Here is a 17,749-nt window from a genome sequence, read left to right on the forward strand (position 1 = left end):
TTTCTACAGAAAGACTAAAGGATTGTGTAAGCTAGTGAATTTCTGAAAAGCAAATCAAAGAATAAAGTGTACATACACTGTAATTTAATGGTGACAAATATGTTTGCACAGGTGCAAGGCATCTTCCTTTAAATGTACGGTTCTGATACTGCTTATGAGAAGATATAGGAGGCATACATGGATGAACAAGGAGCTGCTGGATAAAATAAAACAGAAAAAGGAGGCCTATGGGGGATAGAAGCAAGGACAGGCAGCCTGGGAGGACAGAGAAATTGTCCAAGCAGCCAGGGACCAGGTTAGGAAAGCTAAAGCCCTGATAGAATTAAATCTGACCAGGGACATCAAGCACAACAAGAAAATTTTCTATAGGTATGTCGGTGATAAAAGGAAGACTAGGGAAAATGTGTACCCTCTTTGGAAAGAAATGGGAGGCCTGGTTACTTGGGATATGGAGAAGGCTGAGGTACCCAACAACTTTTTTTCCTGAGTCTTCATCAACAAGTGCTCCAGCCACAGTGCCCAAGTCACAGAAGGCAATGGCAGGGACTGTGAGGATGAAGAACTGCACACTGCAGGAAAAGATTAGGTTCAGGAACGTCTGAGGAACCTGAATATGAATGAGTCCGTGGGACCTGATGAGATACATCTGTGGCTCTGGAGGGAACTGGCAGATGAAGTGGCTGAGCCACTATCCATCATATTTGAAAAGTCATGGCAGTCTGGTGAAGTTCCCACTGCCTGTAAAAGGGGAAACATAACCCCCATTTTTGAAAAAGGAAATAAGGAAAACCTGGGAAACTACAGGCCAGCTGGTCAGTCTCACCTCTGCACCCAGCAAGATCATGGAGCAGATCGTCCTAGAAACTATGGTAAGGCACATGGAAAATAAGGAGGTGATTGGTGACAGGCAACATGGCCTCACTAAACATGGCAGGCAAATCATGCCTGAACAAATTTTGTGGCCTTCTACAGCAGGGTTGCAGAATTGGTGGATGAGGGAATAGCAACTGGTGTGAACTACCTGGACTTGCGGAAAGCGTTTAGCACTGTCCTGCATGAGATCCTTGTCTCTAAATTGGAGAGACATGGATATGACAGGTGGAGCACTCGGTGGATAAGGAATTGGCTGGATGGTTGCACTCAAAGAGTTGTGTTCAGTGGCTTTACATCCAAGTGGAGACCAAAAGCCAGTGGTGTTCCTCAGGAGTCAGTATTCGGACCAGCACTGTTTATTATCTTTGTTTAGTGACATGGACAGTGCAGCCAGTTTGCCAGCAACACCAAGCTGTGTGGTGTGATGGACAGGCTGGAGGGAAGGAATGCCCCCTAGAGGGACTGTGACAGGGTTGAGAGGTGGGCCTATGGGAACCTCATGAAGTTCCAACACATAGTGCAAAGTCATGCATGTGAGTTGGCGCAGTCCCAGGCACAGATACAGGCTGGGTGGAGAATGAATTGAGAGCAGCCCAGAGGCAAGGCTTGGGAGTGTTGCGGACAAGAAGTTCAATGTGACCTGGCAATGTGCTTGCAGCCCAGAGGGCCAGCTGTATCCTGGGCTGCATTAAGAGAAGCATGGCCAGCAGGTCAAGGGAGGTGATTATCCCCTTCTACTAAGCTCTTGTGAGGCCCCACCTGGAGTGCTGCGTTTAACTGTGCATCCAACATAAGAAGGACATGGACCTGATCGAGTAAGTCCAGAGGAGGACCACAAAGATGATCAGAGGGCTGGAGCACCTCTCCTATGAAGATGGGCTGAGAGAGTTGGGGTTCTTCAGCCTGGAGAGGAGAAGGCTCCAGGGAGACCTTATAGCAGCTTTCCAGTACCTAAAAAGGGTCCTATCAGAAAGCTGGAGAGGGACTTTTTACAAAAGCATATAGTAGCATGAGGGGTAATGGCTTTAAGCTGAAAGAGGGTAGATTTAGATATTAGGAGGAAATTCTTTACTGTGAGGGTGGTGAGACACTGGAACAGGTTGCCCAGAGAAGCTGTGGCTGCCCCATCCCTGGCAGCGTTGAAGGCCAGGTTGGATGGAGCTTTGACCAACCTGGTCTAGTGGAAGGTGTCTCTGCATATGGCAGGGGGGTTGGAACTACGTGGTCTTTAATGTCCCTCCTTCCGTGCAGCTGCAGTATTTGTCAATTTTTTTAAGTCAGCCCATAACCATCAAATATTTTGTACTCTACAGTGTGATAAATCAGGCTTAAACAAAATTACAAAACCTCCAGATTACTGTTTAAAAAACCTTAATAGCTACTGTTTTCTAAGCCTTTGTACTTTGAAAATACAAACCAGCAATTTGAAGGAAAAGGTCAGTGTCCACAATGAAAATACTATAGAACTAAGGTTTCTAAAATATAGTTGCTTGCCAAAGAAACCTACATTCTAGAAACTTTAGAATACATCTGCCTGTATGTGCACGTTATAAATTGAACTGTAAGAATTCTTCAAGTCTGTAGTATCTATGGCTGATCTTCAAAGCTAGGATATAGGATTCCGGCTTACATATCAAGCTGTGAGTGTAGAACATTATGGTTGCTATTTTCTGTGATGTGTTTCTGTATCTGTAAAAGAATTTCTAGCTCCTGATATTTCCACGTGGCCTGGGATAGATTGCAGTAAGATTGTGGTATTTGTTGAAAGTTGTTCTTAAATATTTCCCCCTCACCCCATGTCTGGGGGCAATTTTGTTACATTGTGTCAGTTAGATACTGTTAAATCTCTTCCCAAATACTGTCTTTGAAATACGGTTTTCTTACACCTTCTGACCTCTGAGAGTCTTTCTCATGGTTCTGATAATAAAGATATGACTGGCTTTCTTGTTCCAGGGTTAGCTTGGTTGATGCTAGTCTAGGGATTTTAAGCGGTGTGCTTCACTGGACAGTTAGCAATAGGCCTGCTCTTCACTGGGGGGGCTATATCTGCAGTGTTTCAGAACCTGCATCTTTGAATCAGATGCAGAAATGTCGTGCAGCCTAAAAGACCTGTGAGGGCCTCCTTGCATTTGTAGGATTGTTTTTGCTATGCATTCTGTTGCACACCAGTCGTCTTGGTTGATAGCTTGCACAAAGTGCAGTGGTATGGTCTCGAATAAGCTTTTAATAGTAAACAACGGATTTTAATACTGTTTGGATCTTTGCTCCTCTGTAGAACTGACTGATAAGATGTATACAAAAAGCAGTGTCCTGTTATGTGTATTTGCCCTTGTATAAGTTGTATAGGGAAATTAAGCTTTGTATACTATTAATTCATATAGGTTACCTCTGAAAAATAGAGCAGCTTGATAATTTTAACAGTTTTCACCTTTGGAATGAGAAGACTGTGTTAAGGTGTGCAGGAACAAAGATTCCTGTATTTTCTTCCACTTCAGATGCTGTAATTAAGGATTATATTTATCTTTAATGCTCTGCTGATACGAGAAAATGTGGCATTAAATCCTGACTACTGGTCACTGAAACAGAGAGATTCACTCTTTAGAACTAAAAGTTAAAATACAAGTGTAGGCATCTCATGCCTATGTTTAGTTGTTTGGGTTTGGTTCTGTTAATTCAGCACTAAGCTGCTTAACTCACCCAAACAGCTTGGGATTGTGAAAAATATTTTCTGTTGAAGAACTCAGTGAAATCAATTGGAAAGAATACTATTCTTACAGTTCAGAATCTTATATTCCTAGTCCTGTAATAAGGAACAAAATCCTGGATGAAGAACACATTCTGAAAATCTAGGTACGGCTACTAAGGATTTTTTTTAGAGCCCAGTTTGAGCTTTTGATGAGGTAGATGTATTTAGTTAAAAACTGGGTTTGAAAAAGTGAAGGAGAAGACAAAGTAGAGCAGAACGTACATTCCTGATGGTAATGTCATAGGCCCAAGAGACTTGTGTTATAATCTTGTGTTATCTCTTGCTATACTGCAAATCTGTTAAGTGAACCATACTTATTTCCACTTTCCTATGTTAAGCTTTTGCATACTAGAATTGTGTACTAGTAGATCTCTGTCATCTATATTTGTAGAAAATAGGTTATTGCTTGGAATGCTGTGTGCTACTTGTTAATTGGACATGTTGAGTTTTTGTATAATATTGCATGTTGATCTGACATTTTGAGATAAATTTCATGAGTTTGTCTGTTTTATGATAGCTGGAGCTGGAGGAATGCATGGAAAAATTAACGGAAGAACAAAGAGCCAGAGTAAAGGCTGAGGAACGGGTAATGGAGGTAACGATATTTAATTGTTAATGATCTGTACTTTTAAAGGAGGCAGCAACCAAACTATCCGCTTGCTTAATTAGGAGTAATTATCAGTGACCTCTAACATGGTAGCTTCCAGAGTTTTGGTTCAAAGTCACATGGATCATTTACTGGCCTAAGCACAGTGATGAAATCTGCGTTTAGTAATGTGTGTTTGTTCTCCTGATTGTACCAGAGCCTTGAACTCCAGATCAAGCTACTCTTTCAATGTTTCATTCATTAGGTGTATTACTTACGATCTGGGGCATCCTGATGTTTGTTTTTCTTGAGAAAGTGGTTAAATCTGTTTGCAGTTTGCAGCAGATGGATAGTTCTTTGAGGCTTCCCACCTTCTGTATCACGCCTTATGCTGAAAAGCTGTTTGTTGTAAATGTTGTTTAATTTGGCTTATTTGTCTCTTTGATTTTTAAGTTTTGTTTCCGGAGGGAATAAAAATATCGGATAGTTTTCTGCATGACATGTTGGCCATAGCTGTCAGTTGTTTTGAGGCACAGTTTTGCATTGTGACAGAACCAAACTAACAACTTGTCACACTTAAAATTGTGAGGCCTGTTTCCCCTCTGTCCAGTGTTGCTGACTTAAAAAGATCCTTTTGCATCAGGAAGCGGAATTTCTTGTAATAGGCTTGAGTGTAAAATAGTGTCAATGAATGGGTTTGGTTCTTAGATGTGATCTGAAGCAGAATCAAAGTAGTGGTACACTTTGCAATTTGAGCAACCCACAGTACAAGCAGCAGATATCCACAGAGCGCTCTGAACTCTACAAGATTGATCATAGTCCTCCAGTGCAGCCATTCCCATCCTCCCATAATGTGAAGTGCACCAGTGTGCTCTGCTGGATATCTGTCATTTGAATAGTTAAATGCTTTTTAAGGCTAAATACCCACTGCAAGAAATGTTTCTCTGTCATGCTAGACCACTTGGACCTAGCACCTTGTCTCAAGAGAAGGGATAAACTAAGTAGCAGTAATCTCTGAAATTGTTCATTTTGATGTTACTTTAACAGCTATAGTGTGCTACACAGATCCATAATTTTTTGTCCTTCTCTCATAAAAGATGAAAAGGAAAGCCTGTGGTAGCAGTGATTGCATAGCTGTAATCTTAAATGAGTGTCTGAGTTAACGTTTCCCTCAAACAGAAACCCCTGTATATCCTGCAGTTATCATTCAACTTCCAGTTTGTCATTGATTTGATTAATGTTCAATTTGGAGAAAAATCGGATCATCTTGAACTTTCAGTTTTGGGATGCACAGTGCAGGGGAGAGGTACAGTAGTACCTCTTAGATACAGAGGGGTGAATATAAGGAGACCATTGGCCTTCGTTAAAGTTTTTACTAGTAAAATAAATTCTTTGGTGTTAATGTGTCATATAATGCATGCAAGATAACATGATATGAAAGCTAGGTTTTTTTGCTTGTACTTGCCTCTGCAATATTCTGTACATACGGAAGACTGCTGAGCCGGCAGTTTTGAGTGCCTGCAGCAATTTCACTATGGTAGCATGGAATTGTAGCTGTGGATAAACAAACCTGCACAGAGCTTGATATAACAGTGCCCTAAATATTTCTGGCTTCAGGAAACTATCAGTTGTATCAGTTACTTTGGGTATTTCTCTTTGTGATACTGCTTTATAAGCTTGCAAGATGGTGGTGGGTATTTTGTGGTTGGCTTTTTTTTTAAATGACAGTGATAGAAATTACTTTACTTTTTTTCCTTTTCCCCCCACTGCCATAGCTGGAAATTGAAAATGCACGATTAAGGAATCTAAATACCTCCCTATCTGAGGTTCTTCATGCGCAGTCAGTAACCAACATGATTTTGGAAGATGAAGGTGTTCTAGGCAGCATTGAGAACTCTTTCCAAAAGTTTCATGCTTTTTTAGACCTCCTTAAAGATGCTGGGTAGGTTGTCACTTTACTTAAATCTTACTGTTTCTGCTGAGATTTCTTTCCAGAATTACCCTCCCAATGAAGTATGCTGCACCTTCTCCCCCTCCAGATCTCTAGGACTATACTTGCAAAGAGCAATGGAAGAAAAATTAACTATGTACCTACTGTTCTTTTACTGTTTTCTCAGTGGGAAAAACATGATCAAAGCACTGTCCAGCTGAATTCATATATCTGTCCTTGGGAAAGGCTGTCAAGAAGCCTGTTCTGAAAGAAAAGAAAGCTTTTATTAAAGCATGTTTCTTAGTCTTTTTTGGATCATCTTAGCTCTTAGCATTCCCTTGATATGAAAGGCTTGAAATACAGTTGAACTGGCTTCAGAAAGTGTCCTGTTGCCTTGAGCCCCCTTTTACTAATTGAAGTACAGAAATCTAGATATATGAATTTGACCTGTATACTTAAATTCTGGATTATTTAGTATTACTTGAAATATTTGAGAGAGTATTATTAATGTTTGTCTTAAGACTCTACCACTGTATCTGTAGTTTCTCGGAGGATGGTTCATCCTTCCCGCTTGTTAAAGGATTTCAGTCTCAGTCCTCAAACCTGTTTTGTAAAGTTTTTGTAGCCACACATGGCAATCTTGTCCAGGAGAATAAAGGAAAGATATATTGTATCATATATGTATATATCATATATGATAGATACATTGTAGTCTACTCTGCGTGTTCAGAGAAGACCACCAAAGATTCTACTTGCCCTCCCCACCTCTTGCTTCCATCCACATCTACATTGTAAACATTATTATGTTTACATGTAATGTAAACAAGTTACATGTAATGTAAACTTAATGTAAAGCTCAGCCTGAGCCTATTTTCTAATTTTGTGCCAATCAGTTGGTAGGGCTGCCATTACTTTTAAAAATTAATTTCAAACTTTGGAGGAAGGGAAAAATGCTTTTTTGCTACATTAAATAAAAAAAATGTATCAGATGGGCTCTGTGTCTATTTGTGATAATTGGGAGCTGTTCTGAGAGTTACAGAATCCTAATCACAAAGACTGCTGTTCTCAGTAAGTTTCTATACGTAACATGCTATGCTGTCAATTGATGGCTGCAACTTCCTACTTCTTACTAAGGCTTAAAACACCCCAAGTGGTAGGTTTGGCCAACTCGTAAGCTGGCAGGTGAAATAACATGACTGTATTTGTGAAGCATGTAATTGGATTTGGCTGTTAGAGATTATGCTAGTTTGGGAGATGTGCACCAATCTTCTGCTTGAATGATAGTTTCACTCTTTGTTCTGCTTGACAGGGAATCTGCTTGCCAGGATCCTGCTCTGAGATCAGTGCTAACTGGGAGAACTTCATTCTTAGCTTCATAACACTGAGTGAAGCCTGACAGTTATGAATGTGCAGGCTAATTTGTGCAAAGATAGGAAAGTAACTTTAGCTACTTGTTTTCATCTTTATTAAGCTATTTTGGATGCCTCAAAAAATGATGAAAAAAACATATCTTCAAAACTTTACATTCTGTTTCTGCTTCTGATTTTGAATGTTGAGGCTTTTCACAGGGTAAGATATTTCTTTTTGTGTGTGTCATTTTCTATTAAACTTTATTCTACAGACTTGGACAACTTGCAGTATTAGCTGGGATAGACCAGTCAGATTTTGGTCTTTTGGGGCACCCACAAATGAATTCTACTCTCAGTAAGCCTGCTAACGTGCTAAAGGAGAAGTCTTTTGAAGAAGACAGACAGGAGCATACCCAGAATAGCAAAGTAAGTCTATAGAGAGAGTGCTAGTGGCAATGTACATGATGCTATTTAATGTACTTCTCAGCTGTTATGCCCTCTGACTGAAAGTAATGATTACCAAATGATCCATGTAGTTGTTATTACAGTCTTTTGTTGTAGCTGTATTTATACAAATCATAATAATTCAGTCATTAATGTCAATTTTTAAAGTAAATACCATTTGGAACAGAAACCATAGTATTTTGTAATGTACTAAAGAATGTGTTGGTGGTAATTATGCATTTCTTATTCTGAAATATGAAGTTCCAGTGGTGGTATGCACCCATTGAAAATGGAAAATACCATGACTATGTTTGTTAGAAACATTAATGGTGATGTATAGTGGTTTTAAAAACTTAGTCTGATAGTAGGGGGTAGTACAATATGTTGAAAAGCACAAATTTTCTTTTAAGTAATTGCAGTGTATATCTCGAGTCCTGTTAGATTCTACGTGGACCATGCCATGAATTTCAGGGAACTACACATTCGCAATATTATCAATATAATGTTTTACTTTCTACTCTGAAGTCAGTAAATAGAAAATCTGCTGGATTTTTCAAGGGAGATACCAAGTTCCCTTAAAAAAAAAAAAAGACGACAACCAGGCGTAAGTTTTTAAAGTGATTAAAAATTAAGATTCTGGTAGCTTACAGCTTTGCCCAAGTTGGATCAAACTGTCATGGTAAGAACCATTCTGCATTCCAGTAGGTTTCTTATACCAAATGTCTTCTCCATTAAGTATTCCAAATTCCTCAAGAACACCATGACCATCTAAAACATGATGGTAAAAGGTGTTGGGGTTTTTTAATGGTGTGGAAAGCAATTTCCAGTTTTGCAGTTTGAATCTGCTAAAAGTTATTTGAAGAAATAGAGCAATTCTGATCATAGGTTCTTTGACATTTTTTGTAGTTTGGCTTGCCACAGTGTTTTCAGCTGATTGACTTTTCTGCACTGTGACATTAACTTGTTCGTGCAGGTCATTTGAGTCATTGTTTTTCTAATTCAGCTACATTTAGAAGCCCGAGTTTGAAGTGTGTTTTAAGTATACAAGACAAAAGATGACTACAAAAAGCTTCAACTAACACACTGCTCTCATACTTACCTCCTAGTATTGGTTAGTTCAGATTCTTGTAGCAGTTAGATATTTTGGGATAGACTATTGGGACCGCTGTGAACTGTGAGCAAACATAATGAATTGCAGGTATTTCAGAATGATAGACATGATTAGACTTTTGCTGCTTCAGTGTAACAGACATATTTTTGTAGTATAAAGTTCAAGCTAGATGTGAAACTGTAATATGCCTACTCTGTGTCATTATCACTGTAGCAATCTTCTTCTGAAACTTGCTTGCTTTGAAAGGTAATAAAGGTTGTGTATTTATTTTGCTGTTCAGATTTAGTGTATGGCAGTTGCAATACTGGATTTTTTTTCTCCAGTCACATCGGTATCTTCATTGGAATCTCTTATTTCAGAACAGAGCTGGGGACATCCAAGGTTCTCTTCCTGGTACATTTCAATCCGGGATCGTTGTGAATAATGCCTTCTCTGGTCGTAGAGAAATACAGGAACTTCAGACTGCCGGGCAGCAGTACCAGCCAAGCTCATGGAAGGAAAACGAAGCTCAAACATTTACCCAAAATAAAGAAGATAAGCCTCGAAATAGTACATCTACATTCTCTGAGAAGAGAGTCAAACAACATGAACAAGCAAAAGGGCATCACTCAGCAAGACAATTGGTTACCAGTCTGCATTCAGTTTCTGATTCCAGTGTACATATTAGAAGTAATGGTAGCAGAGTATCCAGTGGTGCTTCTAGTGAAAAAGACAAAAGTTGTTCCTCAAAGAAATACATCCCTAGAGCAAATGAAATGGTGATTCCAAATGATGGAGCAAGAGGAGACCAAAATAGACAGCAGACAGTAAACCGCTCTGGAACTGATACTGTAGGATCTGGCTCTGAAATACAAGAAAGTATCCAAAGTGTTACCAGCATTTGAAATGGTTCCAGAATGTTTGGTCTGTTCTTTACACTTGCCAGATTAAAAATAAATTTTGGATACCTCAGTATAGTTTGTGAAGTTTTTGTAAAGTAATGTAGACTTTGTAACCTTTGTAATCATTGCATGCTCTTCAGTATTCCTTTTTCATTTTTGCATCACTTGTCACTAGATTTTTGTATTTGGAGAAGTGATGCACTGGTAGAATGGTACCCATCAGTTTGTACTACATACAGAAGGTTTCTGGTGTATGGGTTTCATTATGTGTCACAGATCTCATTATAGTGTAAACAGTTTTGAGCTAATAAAATGAATTTGAGCACAGTTTTTTTCCCCAGTATTTATTTCCAGTGGATTGCAATGGAAGTGGAAAAATTTGTTTTAGAGCAAACATAAATTCATGCCTAACAGCATGTGGGTATGACATTCCCAAGGGTAGTGGAAGTTACAGATTCAAAACAGCCCAGAAACATCTCTACAAGAAATACCTAAATGCAGACATTCTTCCTTATTGCTGTGACTGCAGATCATAGAATCGTGTTGGAAGGGTCCTCTAGAGGATGCCTAGTCCAACTAAGTACATTGCTTTCAGGACCTAGAGAAATGTAAGAATACAAAACTAAAAGAATATAATTGTTTTGCACAGGCAACTGATTTGCAGCTTCTGAACTATAGCACACAGTAACAGATTTTGGTGTGGCTCGTGTGGCATGGAAAATCATTTTGCTTTGCACCAGGAATAATAAGATACATTTCAGTATGGCCCTGAAAAATAAAGTAGTATCTATTTGTACAGTTGCCTGAGGGCTGTGAGAAGGCAATCAGTCAAGAGCTTAATACAATAATTGTTTCCTTCACTAACTACTATTTTGTATGTAAATGGGAGTTCTGTAGAATATAAGTTACTAGGAAGGGATGCAGAGATGAGGAAGATGCTAAACATTTAAGCAAGCTTTAGGAAGTGTTTTTAAGCAACATAAAAATTGCATTTGGAAGAATGAAACAATCTAGGCTGTTTTAGTTCAGGGTTTAAGTCTCGGTCATTTGGTTCAACAATGGGAGTGAATTTTGCTTTTGAAAGAGCCATTCAATTTTATTTTCTTAAAATAACTTATTTTTATGACTTTTTCACATGCGAACTCTGTGAGATTGGATAAGTAGAATCTGACATGCAGTGCTCATCTTCATGAGAAAGTTCAAATGCTGAAAAGTCAGCACATTGTGCAGTGGTCATGAAAAGCTGTCTTTTTAAAAAACTGATCAAATTTAAGTATTTTGCCTTTATTTCACTTTTTATGAGAGGTGCCTGAGGACTGGAGGAAAGGCAGTGTCACTCCAGTCTTTGAAAAGGGCAAGAAGGAGGACTCGGGGAAACTACAGGCCAGTCAGCCTCTCCTCCATCCCTGGCAAGGTGATGGAACTGCTCGTGCTGGAGGTCACCTCAAAGCATGGAAAAGATTAATTGGGTGTAATCAACATGGATTGACCAAGGGGAAGTCACGCCTGACCAACCTGCTAGCCTTCTGTGCTGGAACGCCTGGCCGGGTGGGTGAGGGGAGAGCAGCGGGTGCTGTCTGCCCTGCCCTCAGCCAGGCTCTTGCCCCTGTCTCCCACAGCCGCCCCAGGTGAGCGCAGGCCGGGTGGGCTGGGCGCGTGGGCAGGGCGGTGGGCTGAGACCTGGCTGATGGCAGAGCCCAGAGGGCTGTGACCAGCGGCGCAGCCCAGCTGGGGGCCCGCAGCCAGCGCTGTGCCCCGGGGCTCAGCACCGGGTCCCGTCCTGCTCAGCCCACCCACCAGCGCCCTGGGTGAAGGGGCAGAGCGTGCCCGCAGCCAGTTTGCTGGTGGTGCAGCGCTGGGAGGGCGGCTGATACCCCGGAGGCTGCGCTGCCGTTCAGCGGGGCCCGGGCAGGCTGGGCAGTGGGGCGGGGGGGGCGTCATGAAGCTCAGCAAAGGCGGGGGTAGGGTCCTGCGCCGGGGGGCAGCGACCCCACGCACCAGCACAGGCTGGGGCTGACCTGCTGGCAGGCAGCTCTGCGGGGAAGGACCTGGGAGGCCTGGAGGACACCGAGTGGCCCGTGGGCCGGCAGTGTGCCCCGGTGGGCAAGGAGGCCGCTGCCAGCGTGGGCTGCATCAGGAGGAGCGTGGCCAGCGGGTGGAGGGGGGTGTCCTGCCCCTCTGCTCTGCCCTGGTGAGGCCGCACCTGGAGTGCTGTGCCCAGCGCTGGGCTCCCCAGTTCAGGAGAGACAGGGAGCGACTGGAGAGGGGCCAGCGGGGGGCTGCCGAGGGGGTGAGGGGGCTGGAGCATCTCCCTCATGAGGGAAGGCTGAGGGAGCTGGGCCTGTGCAGCCTGTTTAGGAAGTTCCATCTGAATACGAGGAAGAACTTGTTTACCTTGAGGGTGACAGAGCCCTGGGACAGGCTGCCCAGAGAGGCTGTGCAGGCTCCTTCCCTGGAGACATTCAAAACCCGCCTGGACTTGATTCTGTGCAGCCTGCTCCGAGTGAACCTGCTTTAGCAGGGGTTGGCCTAGAAGATCTCCCGAGGTCCCCTCTAACCCTGACCATTCTGCGATTCTGTGATTTACAGTGTTGGCTGAGATTTTGAATGACCATCCCATTTTAACCTGTTTCACGTTAACTCTTTTTTTTTTTTTGGCAATGTGTATTTCATTTGCAGAGTGAAGGGGACAGAGTGTGATGGAGCAATGGAAGATATTTTTCATATACGGAATTAGGCAAAATGATTTGGTCTGAACTAGGGGTGAAAAAGTAATGTGTAACTGTGTAGCTTTCTTTTTACTCTTTCATCTATTGTGAGAGTTCTGGAAGACAAGATCTATAGAAATTCCTGACTGCAATTGGTTGACAATTGTGAAGAAACTCATGAATCCTCAAATAGAATTTTCTGCTGAGCAAGCAGGATGACATTACCTTAGCTATTGCAATATTGCACAAGTAATTGCACAATGAAAGTAGATTATTTATACAGACTTTGTCACTTCAGAATAATAGCAGGTAATATATTAATCTGTGCACTTTCTTAGATATTGTCCCAAATATTTGAGGTCTATTGCTTCATCATGCTTCTTTGCTTGTGATTTTGGTTTGTCTGAAGAACTACATGCAGTCGGTTTCTTCACCGTCAAAATGCTTCATCTTCCCTTTTTAAAGCTAATACTCTAAAGCTAATCACTGTGAAACAGTGGATAAAATTATGAATTCAAAAGTATTCAGATTTGTGATGTTAGGGATTATGAATCTGTTATTTCTTCCTGAAAATACCATAAAGAACCTAAAACAGTTTATGTATTGTATGCATATAAGGAGGTAGCATAAATACCTTTTGTGTTAAATACTATTAGTATTTGCTTTAAAAACATCAATTATGTCAAACATTATCATTTAAAGCAAAATTGACCAGGCAGTATGTAACTTAGGTGGGCATATTTTTTTCATTGGGATTAGTACTTAATAAGTTTTTCTTTTTTTAAATCAGAAACATGAAGGATCCTTCCTCTCATCGCTGGTGCTGTTGTATATCACGGTGAGAATCTGGAGTACGTATGTTATACATAGTTGGACAATGGATCTGAAGTCAATAGAGATAATGGATGTGAGTTACCTGGGAAGAAGAATTTTTAAGGCTCTCATGAGTATTTCAGAAGTTTCAAGAGATTTCTAATGATTTAAAAACATTTTTCAAAAAATATTATCGATGTATAAAGAAAACATATGTTGCACATATAGATATAAGAATAATGTATATTAATGAAAATGTTCTAAAAAATTGTGTGTATATATACACATATATACATTTCAAATGATTATGCAACCATTTTACCCAGAGTTTGGATAGAAACTGTTTCAACCCCTTGCTATTAGTTAATGTTTTACGTATTTGTCTATGTTCTTGTTTGACATAAAAGCCTGAAATCAATAGGCCAGGTATTTGCTAGAGAACATGTTACTGTTTACTTACAAAATGTAAGCATTTTTTTTCTCTTCATCTGGGCTTCCAAAAGGTGTACTTTTCACATTTCCTAATTAAGTATTTGTAGCCAAATCTCTGAAAAACAAAAAAACCCCAAGAGCTACCTGCATCTTGTTTTTTAAGTCCCATCAAAATTTACTAGTCTCACTAGTTTGGTGGACCAGACGTCCCAGCTGCCTCCTGAAACAGCTGCCAAGTTGCTATGCATTATTTGTCTTTTAAAAATAATGTCAGATTGTCTGTTGTTGTACCAGACAGAGAACTCATGTGCATGTGCTCTCCTTGTGTGAGCTGATTCTTTTCCACTAGTAGCTGATGAAGGTTTTTCTGTCCAGCATAGCTTGAAATCATGATGAACCCAATAAAAGTTCACTGAAAACTGAAACTTTATTTAAATATTACACTTTTTCTGTTTTTTTTTTTTATTTTGTTCTGTTTTTCCAGTTATGCTTCATAGTAAATACTGCTCTCTCTGCTTTTGTGTTAATTATGCAAATTCACCTTCATCTGCAGGGATTTGTGGCACTTGAAGGGTCAGATTTTCTGTCAAATGCTAGAAGCCAGAAGCATTCCTGGAAGTCATGGTTTTGAAAGCTTCCCTTTTATATTGTGTGACTATGCATATTGAGTATGGATTTTGAGGTAATAAAAATATTAAATCATAATTGCCGGTAGCAAAATATTAAAATAGGAGAAATCTCAATTTAATAGAAATAAAACTCTGATGTGACCTTTACTATTCCTCTTCATTCTCTCCAACTGCAAAAACATGATTATCCCTTCCGCGTAGCAGAAATGGACTATTCTGTGTTGAGAAAACTTTCTGGTTTATACATCCCTATCAATTTTTACTCACCATCAATGCACAATATGAAATTAATTTTCTAAAGATCTGGGTGGCAAGGCTTCCAGTACAGTTGTCCTCTGATCTCATGGAAGCTGCTATTTTTGACCCCTCTAGTCAGGATGGGACTTCCCTGAACTGAAAAACTACAATAGCTGATATTTGCTCCCTGTGCTCTGAGCCGATACCAGAACCAGCTTGCCGAGTTTCTATTTTTGTGTTCTAGCTCTTTGTGCCAGACGTTTGAATTACACTTTTAATTCCGAAGTTTTAATTTACCTTGCGCTTTGTGCCATGCAGCTAGCATTCAAGACTGATCCTGCTCAAATGCTGAAGCACTTCCTGTAGTAGTGGCCAGGCTTCCTGACCCGAATCGCCCACCTAACCTATTTCTGACTGCTTCCACTTTTCCCCTAGGATACCTTTTCCCAAACAGGTTGGAGTTTGAAGTTGCCTCTCCAAGCAGAAGTAGATAGTCTGGGTTTAAGATCGGGAAAAGCCCATACAAGGAGCTCCTATCAGCTAAGCCTGTTTCTGTTCAAGACACTAGTAAACATAATTATATTGTAGTCGCATCTACATTGTTACTGAGCAGTTCAGCATAGGCTTCTATTTAATTAGAACTAATTTTAATAATTAGAAGTAATGTAGTTGTTCTGGCTGTTGCAGCCTGAGACATACTTTAGAAATACCTTGGTATTTTGAAGAGGATGTACCCAGCCTGTAATGTCTGTGAGGTCTGCTATTATCTCTGTAGAACTGAGGAGGGTTCTGGTATCTGAAAGTGAGTTTGACAGTTTTCTCTTAAGCTATAGCTATTATTGAAATGAAGGTTATCTTTGCTCTAAAACCACTGTCTCTGTTGACAATATTTTAAACAAAATAACTACTGTTTGCTAAATACCACATCAAGCTGTAATCTGTAAATTCTTATTATTTTATCAAGTAGTCAGTATGTCTTCAGTGAAATAATTTGTAATGAAAAATGGCCTTTTGCAGAAATCTCAGTATTCACAAAATTATGGGTATCAACGCTTACTTTTCTGGAGGGAAAAAAAAAAGTAATTTGGTATACAGGTAATTAATTTTGATGATTAACACGGTGAACATGCACAGGACTAAAGTAGACCCAGCATTATGGGCAAAACTGGGCAGGCTAAGGTGTTCAAGAGCTGTGCTTTATGCAGCTCCATATAAGCATCATGAATCTCATGCAAGATACTAGAAAATCATGGGACTCAGTAAAGCCCATTTGTTTTCAATCATACCCTACTGGCTTGTTTTGTCAGAACTGATGTACTGCTACTGCTTTCAAAATGATGTCGGAAAACTGGCTGTACAGCACTATGTTTCTCACTAAAACAATTAGAAGAAATTGGATGAGCTAAGGTCTCTCCTTCAGTTACAAGACTTAAATTGAAATGCAGACTCTGTTTTCAATGAATTTACACCAAGGTATCTCTGGAAAGAATAGGTTAACACTCAGGGATATCAGCCCAGGATCTGGCAGGCCTCAAGGCAAGTCCCAGCCCTGCTATCGCTCCCTGAAATTAAGTTTCACACCTCTCTTGATTTCATTCCCTTTCTGTGAAATCCAAACGACAATTTGCATGCACTGGGCTGCTAGGGAAAACAGTGCACAGCAACGCAGTCCTTCTTGGATTAGGGAAGGTGGGTATCCTGCTCCTCGAGGCACAAATTCACACAGAATTTGGGTACTGTGAAACCACCTCTTTCAAGTGAACTATCACCTGAAATGCATTGTAACTGTGGATTGCTGTTTTTTGTTTCTCACGCATGCATACAAATCGCTTTTGGAGCCAGTGTCCCAGCTCTGCAGCAGCAACGTGAAGCTGTCGCAGGACACGGGTGCGTTACCGCCTGCCTGCGGCCCTGTTCGCAGTGGCGGCTGGGCGAGCTTTGCCGAGGCTTTCCAAAGGCAGGGCACCTTTCAACCCCTGCCACCCCTCTCGGTCCTCCCCCGGAACCCACTTTAGGTTTCTTCGGCTGACACAGGCCGCCAGCCCGCCCCGGGGCCGGGGCCGAACTCCCCCGTTCGCCAAGGGGACGCTCCCTGAGGAGGCGGCAGCGCGGCGGGGGCGGGGCTGCCTCGCGCGTGGCGAGCCCCTCGCGGCGCCCCGCGTGCCTCGCCCAACGCCGCCGCCAGCCTGATCACGCTGTTTCCTCGTGGCCGCACTGCCAATAGGCGGCTGGGGCGCTGCCGCGGGGGGCCAATGGGCGGGCCGGAAAGGCTACCGCCCCGCCTCCGGGGTGTGTGAGACAGGAGCCAATCGGCGGCCCGGCGGCGGGGGGTTTATATCGGCGGGGGCTGGCGGCTGAGCTGGGCAGCGGCGGCGGCGGCAGCGGAGGGGAGCGGGCATGGAGTGCGGGCGGCAGGTGGCGAACTTCGGGGCCGGGCCGGCGAAGCTGCCGCGCTCCGTGAGTAGGGGCCGGGGGCCCTTCCCGGCGCGGGCTAGAGCATCGCGGAGGGCTGGGGTGTGGGTGTCCGCGCTCTGCCGGCGCTGCAGGGGGCAGCTGTGGCTTTGCCCGCACGCTGCGGGGGGCCCCTCGCTTCCCGGGGGCTTCCGCGGGCGCGGAGCGAGGGCTGCGGAGACTCTGGTGCATAGTAATGAAAAGGGTTAGCCGCGTAACAACGAAACCTCGTTTCTTCTCCCTCTCGCCACCCAAGTAAACGCCCTGCTAAGTTCAGCGTTTTGGAAACGCGCCGTAATGTGGCTTTAGGAAGGCTCTCCTGGTTTTTTTCTGAATCCGATCGTTCACCAAGGGGTATTATCAGTTTTGAGGTGGGAAGTAACTCCTCAGGTGCGCAGAGGCAATCGTGTTGCGTGTATTGTTTGTCAGCTGATAAATAACATGGTAATTCCATGAGAAGTCTTCATTTAAGAAATGACAATGAGTATAGTGTAGACTCAACCTTTCGGAAAGTTGCATCAGCAGCCAGTGATTATCCAGTTACATATGGAGAGGGCGC

The 17,749-nt window shown here is 42.0% G+C and overlaps 2 protein-coding genes across 9 annotated transcripts in view; both read left to right on the top strand.

Annotated features, from left to right (window-relative positions):
• CEP78 (centrosomal protein 78) overlaps positions 1-10,247 on the top strand; it is a 31,355-nt gene extending 21,108 nt beyond the window's left edge. For all 6 annotated transcript variants that reach the window (XM_080371515.1, XM_080371512.1, XM_080371513.1 and 3 more), the window contains exons 13-16: positions 4,137-4,214; positions 5,981-6,147; positions 7,757-7,910; positions 9,399-10,247. In XM_080371515.1, coding sequence (XP_080227641.1) covers positions 4,137-4,214; positions 5,981-6,147; positions 7,757-7,910; positions 9,399-9,923 — 924 coding nt within the window. In that variant the 3' untranslated portion in view covers positions 9,924-10,247. The remainder of the gene's footprint in view (positions 1-4,136; positions 4,215-5,980; positions 6,148-7,756; positions 7,911-9,398) is intronic.
• A 104-nt stretch (positions 10,248-10,351) lies between these two features.
• PSAT1 (phosphoserine aminotransferase 1) overlaps positions 10,352-17,749 on the top strand; it is a 73,127-nt gene continuing 65,729 nt past the window's right edge. For all 3 annotated transcript variants that reach the window (XM_080371519.1, XM_080371518.1, XM_080371520.1), the window contains exon 1: positions 10,352-17,196. In XM_080371519.1, coding sequence (XP_080227645.1) covers positions 17,137-17,196 — 60 coding nt within the window. In that variant the 5' untranslated portion in view covers positions 10,352-17,136. The remainder of the gene's footprint in view (positions 17,197-17,749) is intronic.

This window comes from Falco punctatus (genome assembly GCF_963210335.1).
Source record: "Falco punctatus genome assembly, chromosome: Z".
Classification (NCBI taxonomy): domain Eukaryota; kingdom Metazoa; phylum Chordata; class Aves; order Falconiformes; family Falconidae; genus Falco; species Falco punctatus.